This window comes from Chroicocephalus ridibundus, chromosome 6, assembly GCF_963924245.1.
Source record: "Chroicocephalus ridibundus chromosome 6, bChrRid1.1, whole genome shotgun sequence".
In the NCBI taxonomy this organism is placed as follows: Eukaryota; Metazoa; Chordata; class Aves; order Charadriiformes; family Laridae; genus Chroicocephalus; species Chroicocephalus ridibundus.
This window is the reverse complement of record NC_086289.1, coordinates 74,574,530-74,595,486: the sequence shown is the minus strand read 5'-3', so window position 1 is coordinate 74,595,486 and position 20,957 is coordinate 74,574,530. Positions and strand designations below refer to the sequence as shown.

The window sequence follows — 20,957 nt, the reverse complement described above, 5'->3', positions numbered from 1 at the left end:
AAGGGAAACAGGAAAGAGTCTGCAGCTCCCAGAATATTTTAAATTAGCCCTGGAATCCCCCAGGTAATCCAGGGTGTTATCAGTCTGAACGCTGAACAACAGGTATTCATTTGTACTTTACCATCCCATGGATTACCTTTGACTTGCCACTACAAGTCCCTAGTAGTGCTGCTGTGTTTATACACTAAATGAAGAGGGCCTCATGGATATTTTTTTCTCCAGATTTACTTACAAATTTGCACTCTTTTCCACTACAAAATCACCATCAGGATACTTCTATTTCTCTCTGGTTGAGAACACCGATCAGCATTCCTCAGAATAGACATATAGAGAGCTGCTTATTTAATGGAAGTACTTTGGTATTTTCCATCTTTTTCTGCTTTAGTGTAAGAGTATCAGGACTCTGACACCGATTATTAGTTAAATTTGGCTGTCACATCTATGTGCATTCCTAAAGACACCAAAATCGTAAAGGACTGTGTAGCTGACGAGCGATTGAAGAAGGTAGTTCATGGAGACTGTGAACAGAATAGTGAGCCTTATAGAACTACACCTTTCTAATGAAATCTACTTCCTCTTAATGTCAAACCAAACAAAAATCAACACCAAAAGCACAAAACCGAAATAATAATCTAATACCCAAATGATTATTTTTTTAATAAAATACTTACTTGTTTTCAAATACAACTGTGAGGGAGTCCTCATGAACATCTTTGATAAATCCCTAAAACAAAAAATGTTTTTGCGTAAGAATGCATGTGAAATCAAAACAAGGCAGCAATTTCAAAACAGTCTGAAACGAAGCCGAACACCAGACCACCACTAATACTATGGTTCCAATTTAGGAAAGTTCCAAGACATGATCCCACCGTTTGCATGAGGTTGGTGATACTCTCAGTTTCATTCTAAGAAATACAATGCACAGGGATTGTTTCAAATGACTGCTCAAATCAGACCAGCACGTTTACAACCAAAAACTCGCTATCAGAGTTTATTATTTTATCTACAGGTGTGCGTAACTGTTTTACAGGAATAAAATGAGAGAGATTCAGCCCCAGGGCAACCAGTACAACTCACGATACAAGGTCAAATAGCTGCATGTGGCACTGTTTGCTTCAGAGGTGTTCTTCTCAACCCAAAACTGAATCCCAAACAACTGTCCTTCAGAACAGTATGACACCAAGTTTGGATAAAATTTGGCAATACAGGTTGCCACAGGCTGCCACATAGCAAACTGCGGACTGCATGAGGCCAAACGTCTATAGCACCTCACAGGAAAACAAAGAGAATTCGACATTTCATGGGGTTTTGTGTCACACTATGATGATACCAGGAACAACTGAGGGGAAATCCCATTTCCCTTTCTTTCTTTTGAAAAACAAAAGGCTTTAGGGGGCACTGTATATGTCAAAAACCTGATAGATACAGTTGTACTCAAGTATCCATGCAGAAACTGAGTTACATCTCTCGGTTAAGGCAGGCAGGCTTGTTGCAAAAAAAGCAGATAAAGGCACAAGAAAGCTCTTTCGCTCTGCTCCTGCTTTTGCTATAGCCTGGTATTTGCCCAAGCAGAGGAGGTCAAGGAGGAACCTGCAGTTTTAAGGGAGTAAGAGAGTTGCATAGCTATGTTAAGAGAAGTTCCAGGAAATCTGCTGAATGGATTATATCCACTTAAGAAAGTGCCAGCGGAGGAGGTCCAAGAACGTATCAACTGCGAGCAACCAGCCCACAGAGGTATTATGTGTCAGCTCAGGCACAGATGAATTTTGACACAGGAGATCCCTCAACGTAACGACGGTCAGCAAAGGAGCCCATACTGACCGCTGGTCGCAAAGGGCCTACATAATCAAATCTCCTTTTACCTGAACTTGTACTCAGGTGATGCTGGGAAGGCATTGGCTCAAAACCTGCTTTTCTGCCCCCTGACCTTCACTCAAAACCATGCGCCAGCAACACAGAAGACTGGTTCTAGCAGAAAGCATACTGATAATCCTGAACAAAGCAGGTCACCAGAACTGACAGAAATCTCCTCACTGAACCACCTAGTGTGTTCCTAATAAAATAAATCCTTCCAAAGGCTGTCCTGCCACCACAAGGAAGGGAAGGCAAATCTCTTTCTTTGACTGAACGGTTGGCAAGAAAATACTCCTGTAATCAGGCACTTTCAGTTTTGAGGAAGTTTCTGGACAGGAATACTGAAGTTATGTCTGTTTAAAACTAGAAAGAGCACACAAAATTTTACTGCCTGAAGTATGTGTTAGCTAACAACAAAGGTAAAGCAGAAATTTTACTATATTTGTGCTACCAACGTCCCCTTTAAACATGTCCCAACATGGAGAGGAATTACCACAGCATAAACTACAGGAAATAAAAGTCGTTCTACTATGGTTCATTCAAACTCTATCCAGGGACAAAACACCCAAGTCACAGCACTTCGCACTGAGTTCCTGCAGTTCAACATTCTGCCAAATGAAAACCTACCAACAGAAAGCAGTACTTACAGACAGAGACTCAACTCCCTACTACAGACAGCCATTCATCTGCATTCCAGGAGTCTATGATTCAGTGTTAAGTCTTAGCCTCATTATGCTGCTTTATTTCATGGCTGAACCTTACCTCTTATTTATGTTATTACGTGCTCTCACAGTACTCAACAAGGCAGGGGAGAATATGTATTTCATTCCTTAGTTCAGGCTACAGTAGCTAAAAATTTATTCTGCAGTTCTGAATTCAGTTATCTTTCCTTTGTTAAAAAACGGAACTTCAGAATCAAGAGAGATTCAAAATCAGGTACCATAAAACACCTGGAAAACATTCAGAACATAACGCTCTGCAGAGCTTCGAAAATCCTGAGTCCACTGACTAGCTGCAGGTTTCATTAATAAGACAAAAGAAGTGGAAAAAAGGAATCCCAACAGCATTGACTTCCCGGGGTCTCACACAATTAGTCCATTATTAGGTGAAGTCTGGCTTTCCGTGTAACAGTACAGACAGGTTCAATATTCACAACCGATTTTCAAGCTAACGTCCAGCTGAAGAAAGGGAAAGCTGAAGTGGAACAATAATGCAGAGATATGACTAGCAGCAGACTAACAGCTGACACTGCACAAACCTCAGCTGCAGAAACAGAAACATTGAACACTTTTTAATAAAATCCAAAGTACAAATTCTGACCCAGAATCTGTACATTTTACAGCACCGTGTGGGTTTCGGGAACTCCCCCACACAAGGAAGTCTTTCAGTCCAAAGCACGCACACTGCTCCTCCTATACAGAGAGCATAATGCAGACTCATGGCTCGCAGACATGGATGCAGGAACTTGCTCAGGATTATCTGAACAGCATTTTCAGTTGGCATTCTCAAACTCTTTCACTCCACAGTATTTAGATAAGGGAAACACTAAAAATCAAATATAACATTTATCGGGTATGCACTCCAGGTCACAAATGGACATACGTAAAGCACTAAATACAATTACATAATTATTTAAATAATTATATTGTCATGAGGCCTGAAAGAAGTCTGATCAGAGTCTAGCTGTACAAACACAAGACTAGTAGTGGAGGACTAACGTAATAGTCAAAAATCCCAAATATAATTCTTCCGACTATTATCAATTTCTCCCCAGCTGTGGGGAAGAAATCACATTTACAGTAACTGATGCACAGCAGTCTATGAGGTATTACAGACTGTATGCTTCACTTGTAACACAACTAGAAATGATCAGAATTCAATATAGGTTTTAAATAGTTTTATAAGAAATTATTCCATTACTGACAAGAAACATGCCAAAAGTAGCATTAAAATATTTGCTGAAAGTAAAAACTCCTGCAAACCACTTTCCTACCTACAACCCTGACCTTTACTACAAACATTATCAGCTGTCACTTACAACTCCAAGATAAAAACAGAGAAACAGTTTTCATACGTGTCAGGATGAGATTCGGTGTAATTTTTAAAGAAAGCCTAAACATTTTTGGTTTTTTCTTTTAAAAAAAAGGATTTACAAAAAACCTCTGACAAGACATTTTGCAATACAATGCAGATTATTTTTTTTTTACATTAAAAGTTATATCAAATCCTATAAATTCACAAGGATTTCTTCAGAAAGGGCGTGATAAACATAAAACAGAAAAGTAAATTATCCTGGTTTTCAACTAGGATTTTTGAAGGAGTTCTTTATCGGTGAGGTAACCTATATAAATAGATTTGTACTCTAAACTTGCACTAGTCATGTCTGATACTGTATCAAAGACATTTTCTACTAAATTAAGTAATGACGCATCATCTTAACTTCTGCTCAGATGAACAAGGTACTCCGTTATTGATATTTAATTTAGCAGTGTTGCCCAAGATAGACAATGCCAATATTTAAGTTTGGAATGCTCTATGTTCCTTACACATCATTCCATGTATCCCCATTCCAAACACAGCTGATGAGGCAGAGCTAACAACAGACCACCAAACGCATCACTGATAAAAATACTGGCATCAAAACCACACACTGATGAATCGTGTTATCCGCAAGTAAGCTTACACTTCACGTTTGCGTGTGTTCTACACCACATACAAAACTGCAGAGGGCAGGAAGGAAAGAAAAATTGATGTGACTTCATCTCGCCAGCCCTCTAATGTGGAGTGCGCAGATATCAGTGTCAGTCACTCAGTTTACGCCATGAGCTGGATCTCTGCAAGCCCATGTATGCCCTGCTCAGGAGGCAGGCAGCAGCCTATACTGTACTACAGCTATTAATGTCCTGCTGGCTCCCCAGGCACTTGGGGACAGACCTGTCTCTGCCACTCACTTGGCCGAAGCCAGGCTCCCAGCGCTAGCACCTGTAAATCGTGGGGTAATACTGCTAGGGCTCTTGCCTAGGTTTGGGATCAGAGATCCCGCCAATCTAACACAGGGCCACACTGTGTTAAGTGTGAACAAAGGGACAGGAAATTACGAACGGATCATTTGCCACCAAAATCCCTATAGTTGAGACTTCTTCATCTCACAACACACACGCTCTCTTTCCCTTTTACCTGGGTTTTGCTCATGGATTTAGGATTAGGATCTGCTGATAACATAAACGGATCAAGACTTACTGAAGTGCCCTTACAGTGAACTGTACGTCTCTGTATATATACACACATTTTTATTTTTCTTAAATCCAGCTCCAGGCAAAGTCACAAAATCTGTGTAACTCAGATGTAATCCAAGTTCCCTCTTCATTCTACTTTCTTAACTTTATCTGACCCCCAAGCAGGACAGTCCAATCTAAAAATGAGGTGCAGTTAGTTCAGCTCCAAACATTCTTTCCAGGGATACCCACTGTGCTGGCTTTTGAGTCACACATACCTGCGCACTAAGAACTATACTAATATCACCTTACTCACCAGTGAGCAAATTTCAAACAGTAAACGCTTCGGCATCTGGTACCAGGACTGATTCTGAATCAGCGATATAAAGGTCGAGAAGCCTATATCCAATTACCAATCCTTTCACTCCTTTCAGAAGCAAGAACCGTTAGTATTTTTAACTAACATTCAGATACAACTGTTTCATGTAACAAATACATGAAAGACTGAATTATTACTAAGGGATGCACCCAATGCTGACCCTCCAAGGAAAAAAAAAAAAAATCCAAAGCAAACACAGGAAACTTACAAATAATCAAATCGCTGGATGAAATAGACTGAACTCCATAAAGTATTATTTTCATTAGAAGTGATCAACTGCTTATACAAGGAAGTGATAAAAGAAAGCAGATGTAGCTTGCCACAAACATTACAAGGAGGCATCAGGTAAGAAAAATCCTGAACTATTATAGCAACCACAGTTTAATCTATGACATTACTGCTTATTTCCATTCACAATCATAATTATCATATGTAAATTCAAGGGTCCTTATGACAGTTATACAAGAACTTCAGCACTGAATCCCCTGGTTTAGGCTTGTTCGTGAAAGCCCAAATGAGTCACACTACTGCTTTCTTCATTCGCGTACTCCCAAAGGGCGACACGTCTGAAAAGACACCTTCCACCGATTATGTACAAGAGCAGTCAATAACCACTGCCCGTGGCCATCTCCCTTCTATCAGCCTAAAGGGGTCAGCAAATGGCTGTCAACAGCAGTAACAACTACAGATACTTCTTGCACCAGCCCACACAACTTTCAAGAGATCGGTAATAACTTCAAAACATCCGAAATTTCCCACCCATTCGGACCAGATGTAATAAATACATGCTGACCACTATAAGACACTTGAGATCCTTAAAGAAAAGGAGTCACTCCAGTTACCATGTTTCCTGGTGTGGTAATTGGGTACAAACAGCTGTGTAAGCTATATGCTTAGTGAGTTTCCTATTTTAATAACTGCCAAGCTAACGACCATTCAGAAGAACTCATGGAGCTGTTTTCAAAGCCACTAATTAAAAACATCTAAGAAAAATTAAAAAGTCATTATATTTTTTTATTGATGCATAAACTTTTTCTCACTCAGAATTGCTCATCATGCTTTCACACTGTACACACGGAGGAATGTTGTGTACTTCATAATTTTTTCCCCTACTAATATTTTGGCTACTCTCTACCTTGAGGCCTACCCCAACTCCCGCTACCAGTGCTTTGGTCAGTCCTGCTGCCACAACAGCTGCACCTCTTGAAAGAGGAACAGACCAAGAAGGAAGCACTTTTGAACCTGTAAATTAAAGGCTGAGTTTCATCCTAATTCACATTGTTATCCACTTCATGCCTTTGCATAATCTAAACAGCTATTACTCTAGAACACAAAGAGCGCAAGGGCATGCGACACACCAGTTGATTTTTCAGCACATGTAAGTCCCTGCCACAAATAACGCAATGGATCTTTCAGTTATTCAGATGCCACTGAAAGATTCAGGTAGAAGCAGTTATCTGGAGTTCAATTCATGTACCTTGGTCTCATTTTACTGTAAGGCCCAACCTATTTCATGTACGCTGACATCTGAACTCATGAACAACATGCAGGACCAGGGCTCTAGTTTGCATACAAGTGAAAGTACGCAGGGCGAGGAAGATACTGGATAAGACGGAAGCTTTCGTCTTGTTCTTGCCAAGAGCTGCACAGACACCCTTCAACAGGGGCAACAGGCAGGAACTGAAACACAGGAGTTTCTGTATGAACATCAGGAAACTCTTCTTTTTAATGTGAGGGTGACTGAGCACAGGCACAAGGTTGCCCAGGGCGGTTGTGGAGTCTTCATCCTCAGAGATATTCAAAAGCCATCTGGACATGGCCCTGGGCAACTAACTGGCTCTAGGTGGCCCTGCTTGAGCAGGGATGTGGACCAGATGACCTCCCCCAGCCTCAAACACCTGTGATTCTGTGAATTACTTAGTGATCTTAATGACACTCAGCATCCTGAAAACACTGCACTCGGGCCAAGATGAGTCTAGGAGTATTCAACTTTCATTCTCTCCCTTAGAGCCTGAAGAAATCCAAACATTTTTGGCCATTTCACATGAAAGTCTACTCTAACATCCCAAAGGTAAAAACCAACCCGCAATCTAGCGCTCACCTAGAAAGCATCAACTGCTCTGCTCTCAGGAAGTCCTCACCACACCCCTAATACATGCAAACCCTTAACTAGTAGGGTTCATCAACCCTGTCCACTCTCCTCCCTGTTCCACAACACAAGCCTCATCGTTTTTCAGAAGACCGTGACCACTTTGAGCCCCATCAGTGCCATCTGTTCTCTAAAGACAATGGGTGCTCAATATTATGATATATGCAAAGTCTCCTCCGCTGCAGGGAGTGGCTGAACACTGGCTCTGCTGTATCCTGGTTGAGAACCTGGGATAAATTACAAGATAAATCCTGTCCTGTTCTGCAGATTTCATTGCTTATTTAAAGAAAAAAAAAACATAAATTAGTATGGAGGTTTATAAATAAAAGGTTAAATTTAGATCATAGTATTTTTGTAAATGACAGAGCGTGAAAAATTACCTTGTCTACCATAACCACAGTTACTGTCCATTGATTTATGCATCATAAAAAACATTTTAACTTTTCATGTATTTTAATAAAGAATATCATTTTCTTTACTAATTTATAGCAACCATTGTGTACACATAAATACACATACAAAGAATTCCCTGTTCAAATTGAATTTTACTAACACGAAGAACAACTATTAGAGGAGCAAAAGAACCTACAGAGTATCATTTACCATGGTCGTATCTCTAATAACTACTAAAAAAACCATTATAATGCTCCACCAGATTCAATTACTACGTTTGTTCTACTACAACTTAAGTTGCAGATGATATTAACAACTCATTAAAAATAATTCTGTCATGTAATTGTTTACATAATTATTTTGGTTTTTAACTCTGCTGGTATAGCAGGATCCGTCTCATCTTTACTGGGAGGTACGCTGCGCTAATGAGTCCGAGTTCAGAGACTTGAAACCTCAAATTTCATCCCATCTTACAAATTCTGCTTTTCTCTTTAGAAAATTTTTTGCCACCTTCTATACAGTGACACAAGGCTTAGACAAGATGAGCCTATTCTCATTATCTTACGAGTGCTATTATCAGCATCCAAAATAGGATACCTTTTAATGAAGACTGACACACCTCCCTCCTTTACTTTAAAAACTTTAAAGGAAAGTTACTAGTAGTATTACGTAGTTCCAAAATGCATGCCTAACCTCTGCCTACCTCAACAGTAAGATTCACAAAATGGAGTCACTGACACACACATTTCACTGCATATGGCTCACAAGAATAATCTTTTGGAATTGTGTTTCAGTTTCGTTTATTCAGTTTTGCATTTTGGGAAGGTTCTGCCTTGTTTTTCCCCCTCCACATTAACAGTGGATTATTCTCAGTTGGAGCTTTGGTCTCTATGGGTCCAATCACTCTAATCTGACTTCATCTACTACGAAGATGCCATCACTGGATTTAATCCCCATTTCATTGGTCTGAAAGCCAATAATTCAATTTTTAAGTAAAACTTCTGCTTTTGTTAGCAACTGTTCACAAGCTTGACAATTCTCACTGACTACGGAGATGTCATCATTGCGTATTTTAAATCAGGCTCATTGTAATAAATTCTGTGTACACAGATCCCTTCAGTCCAAGAATTCAGTCCACCTCCTAATACTCCCATTAGTCTCACATTCCTCTTCGGCAGAAGAAACAACTAATCCATGAAGTTGTCCAAGATCACAAGGCAGAAAATGGAAAGCTAGGAGGAGCGTCTCTAGATTCTGGGCTTCCTCATGGGCAGGGAAAAAGACAGGAAAAAAATAAATAATCAGTTCTATTTAGGAGTATCTGGTTCTAAATGCAAATGATTCTGATGTGGGTTTATGTTGTGGTATTTCAAGTACAACTAAAAGTGTGGCTGATTTACAAAATTTATTATCTACCAATTTTGGTAAAAATTTAAGAGGTTTACACAGCAAGGGCATATAACTTACCCCATCAAATTCTTTCCTCATAGAGTATCTCCTATTTGTCTCTTTTAATAGACAGCCAGTTGAAAAAAACTAATTCCTGAAGTCAGCTGGTTACAATCCTTTAAACACCAACTGCCTTTACATACTGTACAATTACCACATGACTTCCAAGCCAAATCCACAGCTGCACACAGGAAATTCACGGGGGGAAAAAAAAAAGAAAGGACACCCCCCCACCCCCCCAGTGTAATATCGCGTGTGGCATGTGCAATACCACACTGTGTATACGGTCAGGCACAATAGCTGAAGAGAGTCCTGAGACTAAATGCCCCCAGAACAGAGCTATGCTGCGTGCTCACAATACCGGCCGGAATCAGCCCTCCTGGAAAGGAAGACAGAAGGCTCTTGCCATAAAAAGAGCTGGGATTCTTAAACATCTGAAGCCAGGCTTAAGGGAAAATGACTGACGGGCAACAGCTGAGAGTATTTTGCATTGATCCTGTAACATCCTGACATTCCTGGGAGGGTGATGGTGAAGGAAGCTTTCTGATGACATAAATAAACTCGAAATGCTTAAAGAATTATTTTAAACATTTTAAAATTATTATTTTCGGCTGAGTTCACCACATCCCACCCAAAGCCCCTACTTCTTCCAGAATAGCCCCCCCCCCGCCCCCATCAGGCCTATTTCCTCCCCCCCACTTCCCAAACGAAGCCCAGGCAAACCCTGCGCTGCGCATCCGCTCTCCCCGGCCTTCCCGGCGCTCGCTCTCTCCCTCACACCGACCTCGCTGGAGAGGAGCCCTCCTCCGCCCGCCTCCTCACCGCCTTCCGCGGCCACCGCCGCCCCGCTGCATGCCCGCCGCCCCCCCGGGCCGCCTCCCCTCACGCACCCCCCAGTCCGCCGCAGCCCCCCCCCCCCCGCCCCCGCCGCCACCACCACACCCAGACACCTTCCCCCCTCACCGCCCCCTCCTCCGCGGCCCGGTGCAGGGCCTACCCCCACACACACACCGCCGCCGCCACCAGCTGCGGAAACTGCCCCCCCGCCGCCCCCTCCCTGCGCCGGTACCTTGTAGAAGGCCCCGTTAGAGCCGCGCACTTCCACCGTCAGCTCCTCCATGTTGAGAGCGCAAAGGACGCCGGGACGTGCTTCTAGAAACTGTCACCACGGGGGGGAGCGCTGCCGGGTCCCCCCTCCCCTTCCCCTTCCCCCGCCGCCCGCGCCGCCGCTGCCCCGCCCCGCCCCGCCTCGCCTCGCACTGCCGCGCGCGGTGGGTCTGCCCACGCCGCGGGCGCGGGGAGGGGGGGGCCGCGGCGGCGGAGCGGGGCGTTCCCTGCGGGAAGGGTAGCGGCCTCCACCATCCTCCCCCGCTGCGGCGCGCGGGAGTGGGAGCGGCCCGGCGCGGGGCTGAGGGGGGCGCGCGGCGCCCGCCTTGAGGAGCAGGTGGTCCGGCCGCCCCGGCCCTGCGGGAGCGGCCGCCCCGGGGTAATGAAGGCCGCAGTCAGCGCTGCAGGGAAAATGCGGTGTTTTGTTTGTTGTTGTCGTTTTTTTAATTTATTAATTGAATAACGATTCAAAAGGCCGGGCCTTAGGGGACACTTTCCGCTCCCGAGCCGCCTCAGGCGGCCTGGCTGCCCGCCCGGTGCAATCAAGATGGAGCCGGTGCACCCTTGGCTCGGCTGCCTTTGTCCCTCCCGGGGCCCCGGCCTGGCCCTGGGGGCGGGGAGCGCCCTCGCGTCCGCCCTGCGCCCCACACGGAGTGGCCGCCCCCGCCCGCCACCGTTCCGGGCGCGGGGGAGGCGTCTCGGGGCCCCGGCGTGGAGTGGGGAGGTGCCCGGTTGCAGGCTGCGTCCGTCCTTCCTCCGTGTGCTGGTGCAGAGAAAAAATAATGACTGTGCTATTCGGTGACCCTCACAACACAATCAGAGCCGAATTTTCCTATGAGCTCAATGCTCACGTAAGCTTAGTCATGCAGAGCTTGATGAAAGGCCTGTATCTTTGCCAAACACATATATTTTTTTGCAATAGCTTTAAATATCAACCATACTTTCAAATGTCCTTTCTGCTGATCTTTCGTGTTAGATGTCGGGCCCCAAATGGAACAGGAGCACGTGATGGTATCTTACCCATCAAATGTTGCCATTTTTAGTTTCTCCATGTTAATCTCCCACCGTAGCTTTTTTGGCCTGTTTTACCTGTCAGAGGAGTGTGGATTTCAGGTGACAGAGGCCTGAAAGTTTAGCAAAAGCCGGCGGCTGGGTTAAGGCGGCTCAAACGTGCCACAGCTGAAGGAGCGATGGGGACCATCCCCAGCAGCTCGGCCCGCCTGCTGCTGGCTGGCCCCACGCGTGCCAGATGGCCAGCGCACCATGCCTTGGCCATTTATGCACATTTGTCTTGTGCAGGGAGTAATTTGAGGGGATGGGGATGGGCTGGGAGGGTCCTGTTGAGAAAGAACTGAAGATCATAAGGGGAGCTGGAGTTCCAGGCGCTGTGGACTGTAATGCCTTGAGTCATTGTGGTGAAGCATGAAGGGAAATGAGACACAAATTAATTGGGAAAAAAAACCCAATAGGCTCTGGTTGTTCCAGAGAACACCATGTTTTTTCCACTGAATAACTCATGTCTTTGTTCGACTATGAGGTAGTGTTTAGAAAAAAAATGCAATTATGTGATCTCCTCTTTTCCCATGCTGTGTGCATGAATATTCTTATTCTTGCATCATATTTATTCCACAGGAATGTTGGAGGGTACCTTTTACTATAAATATTGTTTAAATCTTCAGAAATGACCCACAATTTCTTCTGTCAATGGTGCCTAAGCCACGCAGGGGTAAGAGAGCCCTTCATGCAAAATGGTAGGTGCCCCCTTTCCTATTGGCAGGGGGCACTCAGGACTTTCCAGGATAAAGTATGAAACCTGATAAAATGAAGTAAACAGTTGTGCTACAAAAATTCTACGTCAGAAGGTTTCATTGCCCCAAGACTGAACACCCTGAGGTTCATTTATTCGGCTTCCAAGACACAAACTCTCGATGTCAACTGCTAAAAAAGGGTGTTCAGGGTTTAAAAAGGCAAAACCAAACTATGCATAAGCAAAAGAGGACACAGATAAAAAAAAAACATACTTCAGAACTGTGTAAGGTGCCTGGGTGTCCACATTTACAAAACGGGGGACGATTCTGGTCAATAATGATAACGAGAATTGGCTTGACCCAATCTGCGTCTGAATTTGCTTGATAAAATTTGTTTTTCTGGAAGTGCGCACATGACAGTTAAAGTGCCAGGGTTGTTTAGAGATTAATATTGGGGCGGATTGCTATATCTATGCGAAAACGGGGGTAGAAGAGGGTTGTTATTATTAGGGTGTGGGCCATAATAGTTTGCAGCACATCAGCCAGACTGGCAAGGCTGAATCTGTTCTAAGTTTAGCTTTCACTTAATGTAAATTAGAACTACTAAATTAAATTACTTCAAGTATTTACTGAAATAAGAAAAGGGATCTTTACCCCACTTCGGGAACTCAAGACTGTTCCTCTGATAGTAGCTGGTTACAACTTTTTTTCACAAGACTACATAAAGTGATTATTTTTTACTTTTCAGTTTGCAGCGCAGGAGGAAAAGCAAGTGTGACGATGCCAAAAGGACAGTAAGCAAGAAATACCGGGATTCTGTAGCCTTGGGGTGCCTGGCTGGAAAGCAGAAAAAGGGTTTGCAAGTGAGCAAAATCAAGGGTGAAGGATTAAACGCTGAAGGGTTAGGATTGTTGTCTTCAAATATATCAAGGCACACAGAGGGGGTGACAATCAACGAGAGACTAAGGCTATAAAAGGCAGAAAACAAGAAAGGCAACAGAAACAAAAACAGAAAACAAGGCAACAAAACAAGAAAAAAAGACTCCCAAATAGGTATAGGCTGACCATTAATAAATTTAGTCTGGAAATTAGAGTTAAAGTGGGAGGTTAAGAAAGTTTCTGAAGAGGCATTCAAAATGAAATAATGAAAGTTAATAAAGCCTGCCTACTTTTAGGATGGAAAAAACATTTATGATGGTGATATATCATGAGGAATATAAACCATACTTTCAAGATAGGAGACTTTGAAAGTATTGATTCCATCAAATTCCAACAAATAAACAACAAGTCCCCACTCTTATCCTTCCAAATGCCATTGCCTAAAATATAGGAATTGAAAAAAAAAAAAAAAAAGAAAGGATTGAAAATGTAACTCACAGTATCATAGCAGAGTTTTAATATTTTGAAAGAATGATTTTTGGTCACAATCTGCAAGTAGCCAGGTAGGAGGGAAAAATTATAAAGGCCTCTTTAGATTCCTATCACCAGCAATTTTAAAATCAAGATTGGGTATTCACTGGTTCATACAAAAAAAGAATTCATGGAAATCTTATCATCTGTGTAACTGAAGGTCAGAATGGAATTGTCATTCTGGGACCTTCTGTTAAAGACTCTCTTAAAAGTTCATCTTGCCCCAAACCTGACAAATTTTAGCCATTTTCAGGGAGTCAGGCAAGAGTGACACAACTATGAAATCAACAACCTAACTCCTCAGAGTAGTGATCTTTTTTTAACTAAGATTATATTTAGTTATGAAAAGATGCAGAAATTGATAGCCCTCTTAAACTACTAGTAGACTGTTTACTTTTGAAAATTTTTTGTAGTTTTAAACTAATCAGTTACTTCTCTGCCAATTAACTTTAGATGCCTTTACTGATACCAAAACGAGGGGTATTGCAGTGTTTTCCAGAACATGTTCCCAGAAGCATACTTTCTTAGCACATTTTGTAAAAAATAATTATGCAAAAGTCAAAGTCAACTAAATTCAGACTTGGTGCCTTTACTTACAAATGCAGAGTGTAATAACCTGGGTCTTACATTCCATTCAGTGGACGGAAATGCTAACACTTAGCAACTTGTGCCATAAAAAAATAAAATAATGATAAAATATTAATCTAGCTTCGCCTTTAAGTGGGTAAAAACCTTTTTGGTTCAGTTGCTCATTCTGAAATTTTGGCAGAAGGCTGATACCTATGAGAGACATCCACGCAGAGACTTCGACCCTTAGCAGCGGCTTGGGCGACTGGCGGCACTTAGACCCTCTGTAAATTACCGCACATCCCCAATCCTCAGTGGAGACGAGCAACACAGATGAATATTTGAAGGATATCACAAGGTAAGATCAGATTGGCCTCATGTCTTACCGAACAACAAAACATTACAACTCAGAAAAAGTCCTGGAGAAGTTCTTTTGAAAAATTACATGCTTCCCGGTGGGGAGGGTTTACTCATTTATGTGTATGGGGTTTTTGTTCCACGTATTCTACTTGGGTAGCAGAAGGAAGCGGGACATGTGAGATGTAAAATCCAATAGACTTGTGCAAGTAGAGTGGGGCATCTAATATTCCGTGTCACAAAATTGGTATTAAGGCATATGGTCTGGATCCAGACCGTGCTGTTGGGCTGCCACTGGGTAAAGGGCCAGTGGTTTGTTGTAAAAACAAAGAAATCTCCTAAAGAAAAGCTTATGTTTTATTTTGTCCTTCACTGTGATTATTTGCACTATTTGAAGGTCAAGCTGAAGAAGAATCTCTCCCAATTTTCAGCATCCTTTTACAAATGCACTCCTGACCTTTACAAATGAATGAATATTTGTCTGGAGGTTCGCTGGGCTGCCTCTGCCATACCCGGATACATCTGTGAGTGCTGTAAGCAGACACCGCTTCTGAAAATAGGATCCACAAAAGGTGTTGCTAAGTGAGTGTATGTGAAAACATTTTTGTGCAGCGCAGTTTAAAACCCTCTGTCTGGTATGGAAATCAGAGAAAGAAGAAATCATAAGTGTTCCTATTATTGTAAATTAACTTCTGTAGTTATTTACACCTACCTTGAAAGGGAAATCTTTGGAGCTATTTTAGTTTTTGTATATTACAGCTGATAGCACTCACGTTAATCTCTCTGGGTCTAGACACAATGAACTTAAAATGTTCCACAGTAAAAGGGTTAAAATCCTCCAATGTTTAGAAGGATAAAAATTGTTAATAATCCACAGAATGCAGTAGGTGTTTACTATTATATTCTACTTCCTGTTACTGCAGTCTAAAAAAGAAAAAGCCACTGAGCTAATTAAATTACATAAGGAAGACGTTAAGAATCAATATTAAAGGAAAATTGGTTTTGACTACCGTCTGTATTTATGCTGAAGTAATGATGAGTAATACGATTCAGGTTTCATTTGTTCAAAGTCCACAAGATAATGTGCATGCTCAGCAGAAGAAAAATATACATCCAGGCAACAGACTACTATGTGAAAGTAATTTCACACTGAATGACAACATATAAAGCTTGTTTTTTCACAGTGGATGAACTTCTGGCTTGCTGTTGCTTGGCTGGCCTTCCTGGTTTTGTCAGTAACAGCACAGGAAAGTAAGCAAAATAAAACTCAAAGTTTGATGTCGTTCTAAGAGCAAAGCAAAGCGGCAGACAATGCTTGCTGTAAGCGCAGTGTTCGTTCTGGCACAATGCAAAGAAACTGCAAAATCATTTCACTGAAATTTTAATGAACTTAAATGAAGAACACTGCAGTTTAATGGACTTTATGCAATGGTCTGAAGCTCATCCTTTCGCAATACAGCTTTTCATGGGTTGGCTTGGTTTGGTTATTTTCATTAGCACTTTACATCTGCCTCTTTTGAATGCCAGCGTGGATGCAGCCGATCAAAAAGAACCCGGCTTGTGCTTGACTTTGTTCCAAGCCGGGAAGTGCCATGCACTGAGCAGCAGAGAGAGACCTGTGCGGCGGAGTGACGGCACGGTGACATAATGGTGTGGACAGGCCTGTCACAGCATTAGCTTCAGACATCCAAGCCTAGAAGTTCTTATCTCCAAGTGTTAAGAGTTATATCCTTCCTATCACTGTTGTTACCCCACAAATCCAAATGAATCATTTCTGTCTTCTGAATGCTTTCAATGGAAATCAGGAAAGAAAATATTATTTTTTTCTCTGTTGCTGATCTAATTTTGGCCCTTGTTTGATCCTCAGACAAATCTAGACCACCTTTGTCTTGACTTGACACCTGGGCCAACTTCTGGTGTCAGTGTCCTGGAAAGAGATATCTGCATTTCCAGTGTTGGACTGGACCAGAGCAGCGTTTCGGGTAACGTAGATTTATGTGATATGAGTTCCTAGCTGCTTCTTGCAAACAACAAAATGTGCACGTTTAATTCCTGGTTCTGAGTATGAGTATTTAATTTCTTAAAGTCAGGGCCTACTCTAAAAAAAAAGGCAATTGAGTCCTGAGCAAGATTTGCAAGAGGCAGTGGACAGTGGGCAAGTTGCTATCATAAATAAATGATCTGAGGTATAGGAACTTAGTGCCACAGGACACCAAAACCCAAATCATCAGCACTTAAACAAAGGTGTGCCTGGAGTAGCAGAGGGTCACACACCAATCCCAGTGAAGGAATGCAGTATGGAAGAGCGAGGAGGGAACTCACAGGTAGGAAGAAGTTAGCAATGCATCTGTGGGAAACTCTAAGCAAAAAGAAAAGTGAAAAGCTTATTTCTGTTCCTATAGGATTACCTGATGTAATCTAAAGCACAAAATAATTAATTTCAAGACAAGATTGCTTGTCAGCTCAAGGTACTCTGCTGTCGAGAGTCCCAAAAGCAGGTTTCTGTCTTGCCACGCTTTACTTTTTGAAGGCCCAATACAGCAAAATACTTGGGCAGGTATTTTATTGGGTATCTGAATGGTAGGGACATAAGAATGACTTTAAATAGTTGGTTTAATCTGTGCTCTTCAAGAAAGGAAGGAGTTGAGGAGAAAGTTTTCTGCTAATTTGTTGGCAGAACAATAATTTAAAACATTCTGTATACACATATTTTCAGGTTTCTCTGAAAAATTCCCACCTGTAGAGTAACAGATTGATTTTCATATATATATATAAAAATTACGTATATTTGTTGTATATATCATTTTTATATATATAAAGAAACAGCAGATAAATAGAGTCTCAGTACCCTAGGGGCAAAGATAAACATTTCACAGATGAAGTGCTAAGAATGTTGATATATGTCAATGTCAGGATCTCAACACCAGTTGTTCTCCCAAAATGGATCGTATTCAACTCCCTCAAAAAATCAGGGGAACCTTTTCTATTACTTTAGTCATAGGCACTGACTTTAAGAAATTAAATACTAATACTCAAAATAAGGGATTAATCATGCACATTTTGGTGTATCAAGACATAGCTAGTAATTGATACCACATAAATACACGTTACCTCAAACCCTGCTCTTCTGTTAGATACAACGAGGCAGTATGGAACAGAGAGTATTTCAGTGAAAAGAGTTATCAAGAAGTTAAAATATGTTTTGTGTGGCTTTTGTGATCGCTCTCTCAACTGACATGGCCTTCTTCTTGTACATGTGTTCCTGTTGTATCACAAATACCATTGAAGAGGGTGGGATAAAATCTGGACTCCTGCCTTTTTCTTTTTTTCCATCTTTCTAAAAATACTGTTTTATTAATAGCATAGTATTTTCCCACATTGCCTAGCCGTTGAGATGAAAAAGAGAACTCATGAAGCTACTTTGGTGATAAAGTAGACAGTTCTGGTAAACACAACAAAACTGACCATCCTTTTGATCTAATCAGTAATGCTAATAACAGCTCTAGACAGTGGGGAAGAAGTGGCTAATTGTCAGAAACCAAATATATTAGAGCCATCAAAAGGAGGGGCCGAGGAGGATTAACGCAAACGGATGAAATATGCAAGGAACAAGGAGAAGACGAATGATAAAAAGAGAAAAGGCAAGAACAGCAGAAGAAAGAAAGGTTCAAAACTTAGGCTTTGTTGAAGAAAGAAAAGTTTGATGACTGAAAAAGACGTGGTAAGAGAGGAAGATAGAGAAAGTGGATGATAAATGAAAGGCAAGAGAGAACCATTCTAGGGACTACATGAAAATACGTGATTGCCACCTTTGACATTCACGTGCTTTTTCTCACTAAGAAAGAATGGAAGAGGAGGTGGTGGAAGGCACCAACTACGTAAACCCATAAGTCTAATTCAGATGTAACATAATGTTCACTGGTATTTGGGAAATCCTGTTTCTTGCCGACTTCCTGCCAGAGCTGGAATTTGATTGCAGTCTGTCCTGGTTTGAGCGACACAGGACTAATTTCTAATGCCTGGAAAAACTGCACTTTTTGAAGACTCTAGTGTCTGAATTTGTGAAAATATGTACTTTGTAACCCACGCCAGTTCTGGTATGTGGGTTTCAAGGTCTCAGTGTTTCGAGCTCGCCAGGTGCAGGGATGAGGAGGAGCGAGACCCAGGCACTTGCCCCAAGCTGCCAACAGGATTATTTCATACCACGAATGGCACATTCAATAGAAATTAGAAAGTTTGCTGAGGAGTTCTCTCCCTCCCTTGCAGGCTGCCATCCTGAGAACTCCTTGCCCCGCGCCAGAGTCCTGAGCCCTTCCCTTCCTCCCGAAGCCACAGCACTCGCAGTGTCCCACATTGGCTGTCCCTGCAGGGAGTGCACAGCTTCCTGCTGATGGAATGGGCTGAGTATAATCCTGGTATATTTTATATTGGTATCGGGATCAATATTGATTCTTAATATTATTAATGTTAATTATTTAGTCTTATTCTATTAAACCTGTTTATATTTCAACCCTCGGGTTTCCTTGTTTTTCCCAGTTCCCCTTCCTGGGTGGGGAGGCATCATTGGGTGAGAGAATAATTGTCTAAATGACGATAAATTGTTGCGGGTTCTTCAAACCGTAAGACAGTTTTTTTGCTGCCTGGGCTGCGTGAGCATGTCTGCACCACACAGCCCATGTTCTGTCATGTCCAGATCCGGGACCAAGCTCTGAATGAAGAGTATTTGCATGGGACATGTACCAGGGTGTTGTACCCAAGCCAAGATCCCCTGCCTGTCACTGGGTACTTGGCCTCGGTGGAACAACAAAGCAGCGTGGGCAAAGAGTTTCCTGTGCCCAAGGTAGCTTGTTCTGACATCCCTACACGTTAGCATATTGTGAAGTATAGGTGTAATTCTAATTCTTTTTTTTTTTTTTTGTTGAAGCCGTTTCATCTCCCAGAAATACTTCAGTGCTCACAAAGCTACAGAGCGTGTGTGAACAACAGTTTAGATTTTGAGCCAGTGAATCCTTGCATACCAATAACAATCACAAATACAATGACTTTTGCTGTATAAAATGAAAGTATGCTTATCCAGATCAGTCTGCAGGACGGGAAACTTTGAAAAAGTTCACAAGTTCCACTTTATGGAACTGTTTTGAACAGTGTTTAATTCACGTGACAAACGTTTGAAGAATTGAACACTTTTATCATTAAATGATATTTTATTTTAAATTAAAATATGTTTCTAAATGCATGACAATAAAGTCTGATGTCTTAGCTACCCATACTTGCTCCTCTGAGAAAATAAAGTCTCAAATACCCTAAATTCCACAGTCTGGAGCAATTTAGGTCTCCTTAGAGATCACAGTTTGAACTACAAATGCAATAAGGGCTGCATCCTGCTGTAACTGAAATCCTTCCTAAGTCTACTTCTGCTTTTCAATCTCTCTAATTTTTCATCAGATCAAGAGTCACACATTTTTGTTGGCAGTAAAGCAATTCCAATTTGAACTGCCTTCTGTCTTCAATAGGAATTTTCCCAAAGTACAGAAATAAAAATGTAAAACTTTGCTGTGTTTCATTACTTTCATTCTTTTGAACATTGCTTCTCTGAAAGCTCTGTGTGAAATTATTAGAAGACAGGTTTTGAAATGCTTGTGAAAGTAGATGCATATACGGGACTCAAAGGGCCTTATTTAAAAAAGAAATTTGCCAGTTACCCAGATCTCTGGTTGGTTATGCCCATTCAAGGATACAGAATCCATCATTCGTGTGATTATTTTTACATCTGAACTTTTTTTTATACTAGATAGACTTGAAACTTTCAGGGTCATTTGCCCAGCATGTAGTTGAATGTCCTGTGCTATAGATTCCAATTAGCAAGACCATGTTCAATGGTCCTACACCACCAATGCTGCCTAACTGCTTTCCACTTGGCTTTATATGTTTCTTCTTTGTTGCAGCTGCAACCAGGTCTATCTAGCCTTTGATAGAAAAATTTCAATTACCCCAGGGAGAAGCTTTTAGCTTTATTAAGCATTGAAGTCTACACATTTGTTCTTCTGTTGAAGAGCAGTTCAAAAGGAGAGTTTCTGAGGAAGTAATCTGATAAATTAGGATAAATCTTGTGGACTTTCACAGCTGATGTTTTTCCTGCAATCTGAGCCTAAGAATCTGCCAACTCAATGTACGGTTAAGTATTTCTTTAACACTTTTAGCCCCTGACAGATGTTTCTTACGCTTTACCAGTAAATGGCTCTTCAGTGTTTTTTGAGACTGCTGTGCTCTTGGCATAGAATGGCTGTCACAGGAGGCTGGGGAGCTGTGCTCTAGCATGAGAGATAGGG

The 20,957-nt window shown here is 41.9% G+C and overlaps 1 protein-coding gene and 1 long non-coding RNA gene across 7 annotated transcripts in view; one reads left to right on the top strand and one right to left on the bottom strand.

The window, feature by feature from the left end:
* FXR1 (FMR1 autosomal homolog 1) overlaps nt 1-10,662 on the bottom strand; it is a 35,685-nt gene extending 25,023 nt beyond the window's left edge. For both annotated transcript variants that reach the window (XM_063339059.1, XM_063339060.1), the window contains exons 1-2: nt 10,509-10,662; nt 672-724 (exon numbers count right to left, since the gene is read on the bottom strand). In XM_063339059.1, the coding sequence (XP_063195129.1) occupies nt 672-724; nt 10,509-10,559 (104 nt within the window). In that variant the 5' untranslated portion in view covers nt 10,560-10,662. The remainder of the gene's footprint in view (nt 1-671; nt 725-10,508) is intronic.
* A 1,982-nt stretch (nt 10,663-12,644) lies between these two features.
* LOC134517833 (uncharacterized) lies at nt 12,645-20,095 on the top strand. Of its 5 annotated transcripts, none has more exons than XR_010071754.1 (5): nt 12,645-13,157; nt 14,474-14,629; nt 15,026-15,210; nt 16,496-16,610; nt 18,895-20,095. It is a non-coding gene; the product is annotated as an uncharacterized LOC134517833 (long non-coding RNA). The 5 variants fall into 5 exon arrangements; XR_010071753.1 differs by having other exon boundaries at nt 16,156-16,610; XR_010071752.1 differs by having other exon boundaries at nt 15,060-16,610.
* The last annotated feature ends 862 nt before the right edge of the window (nt 20,096-20,957 follow it).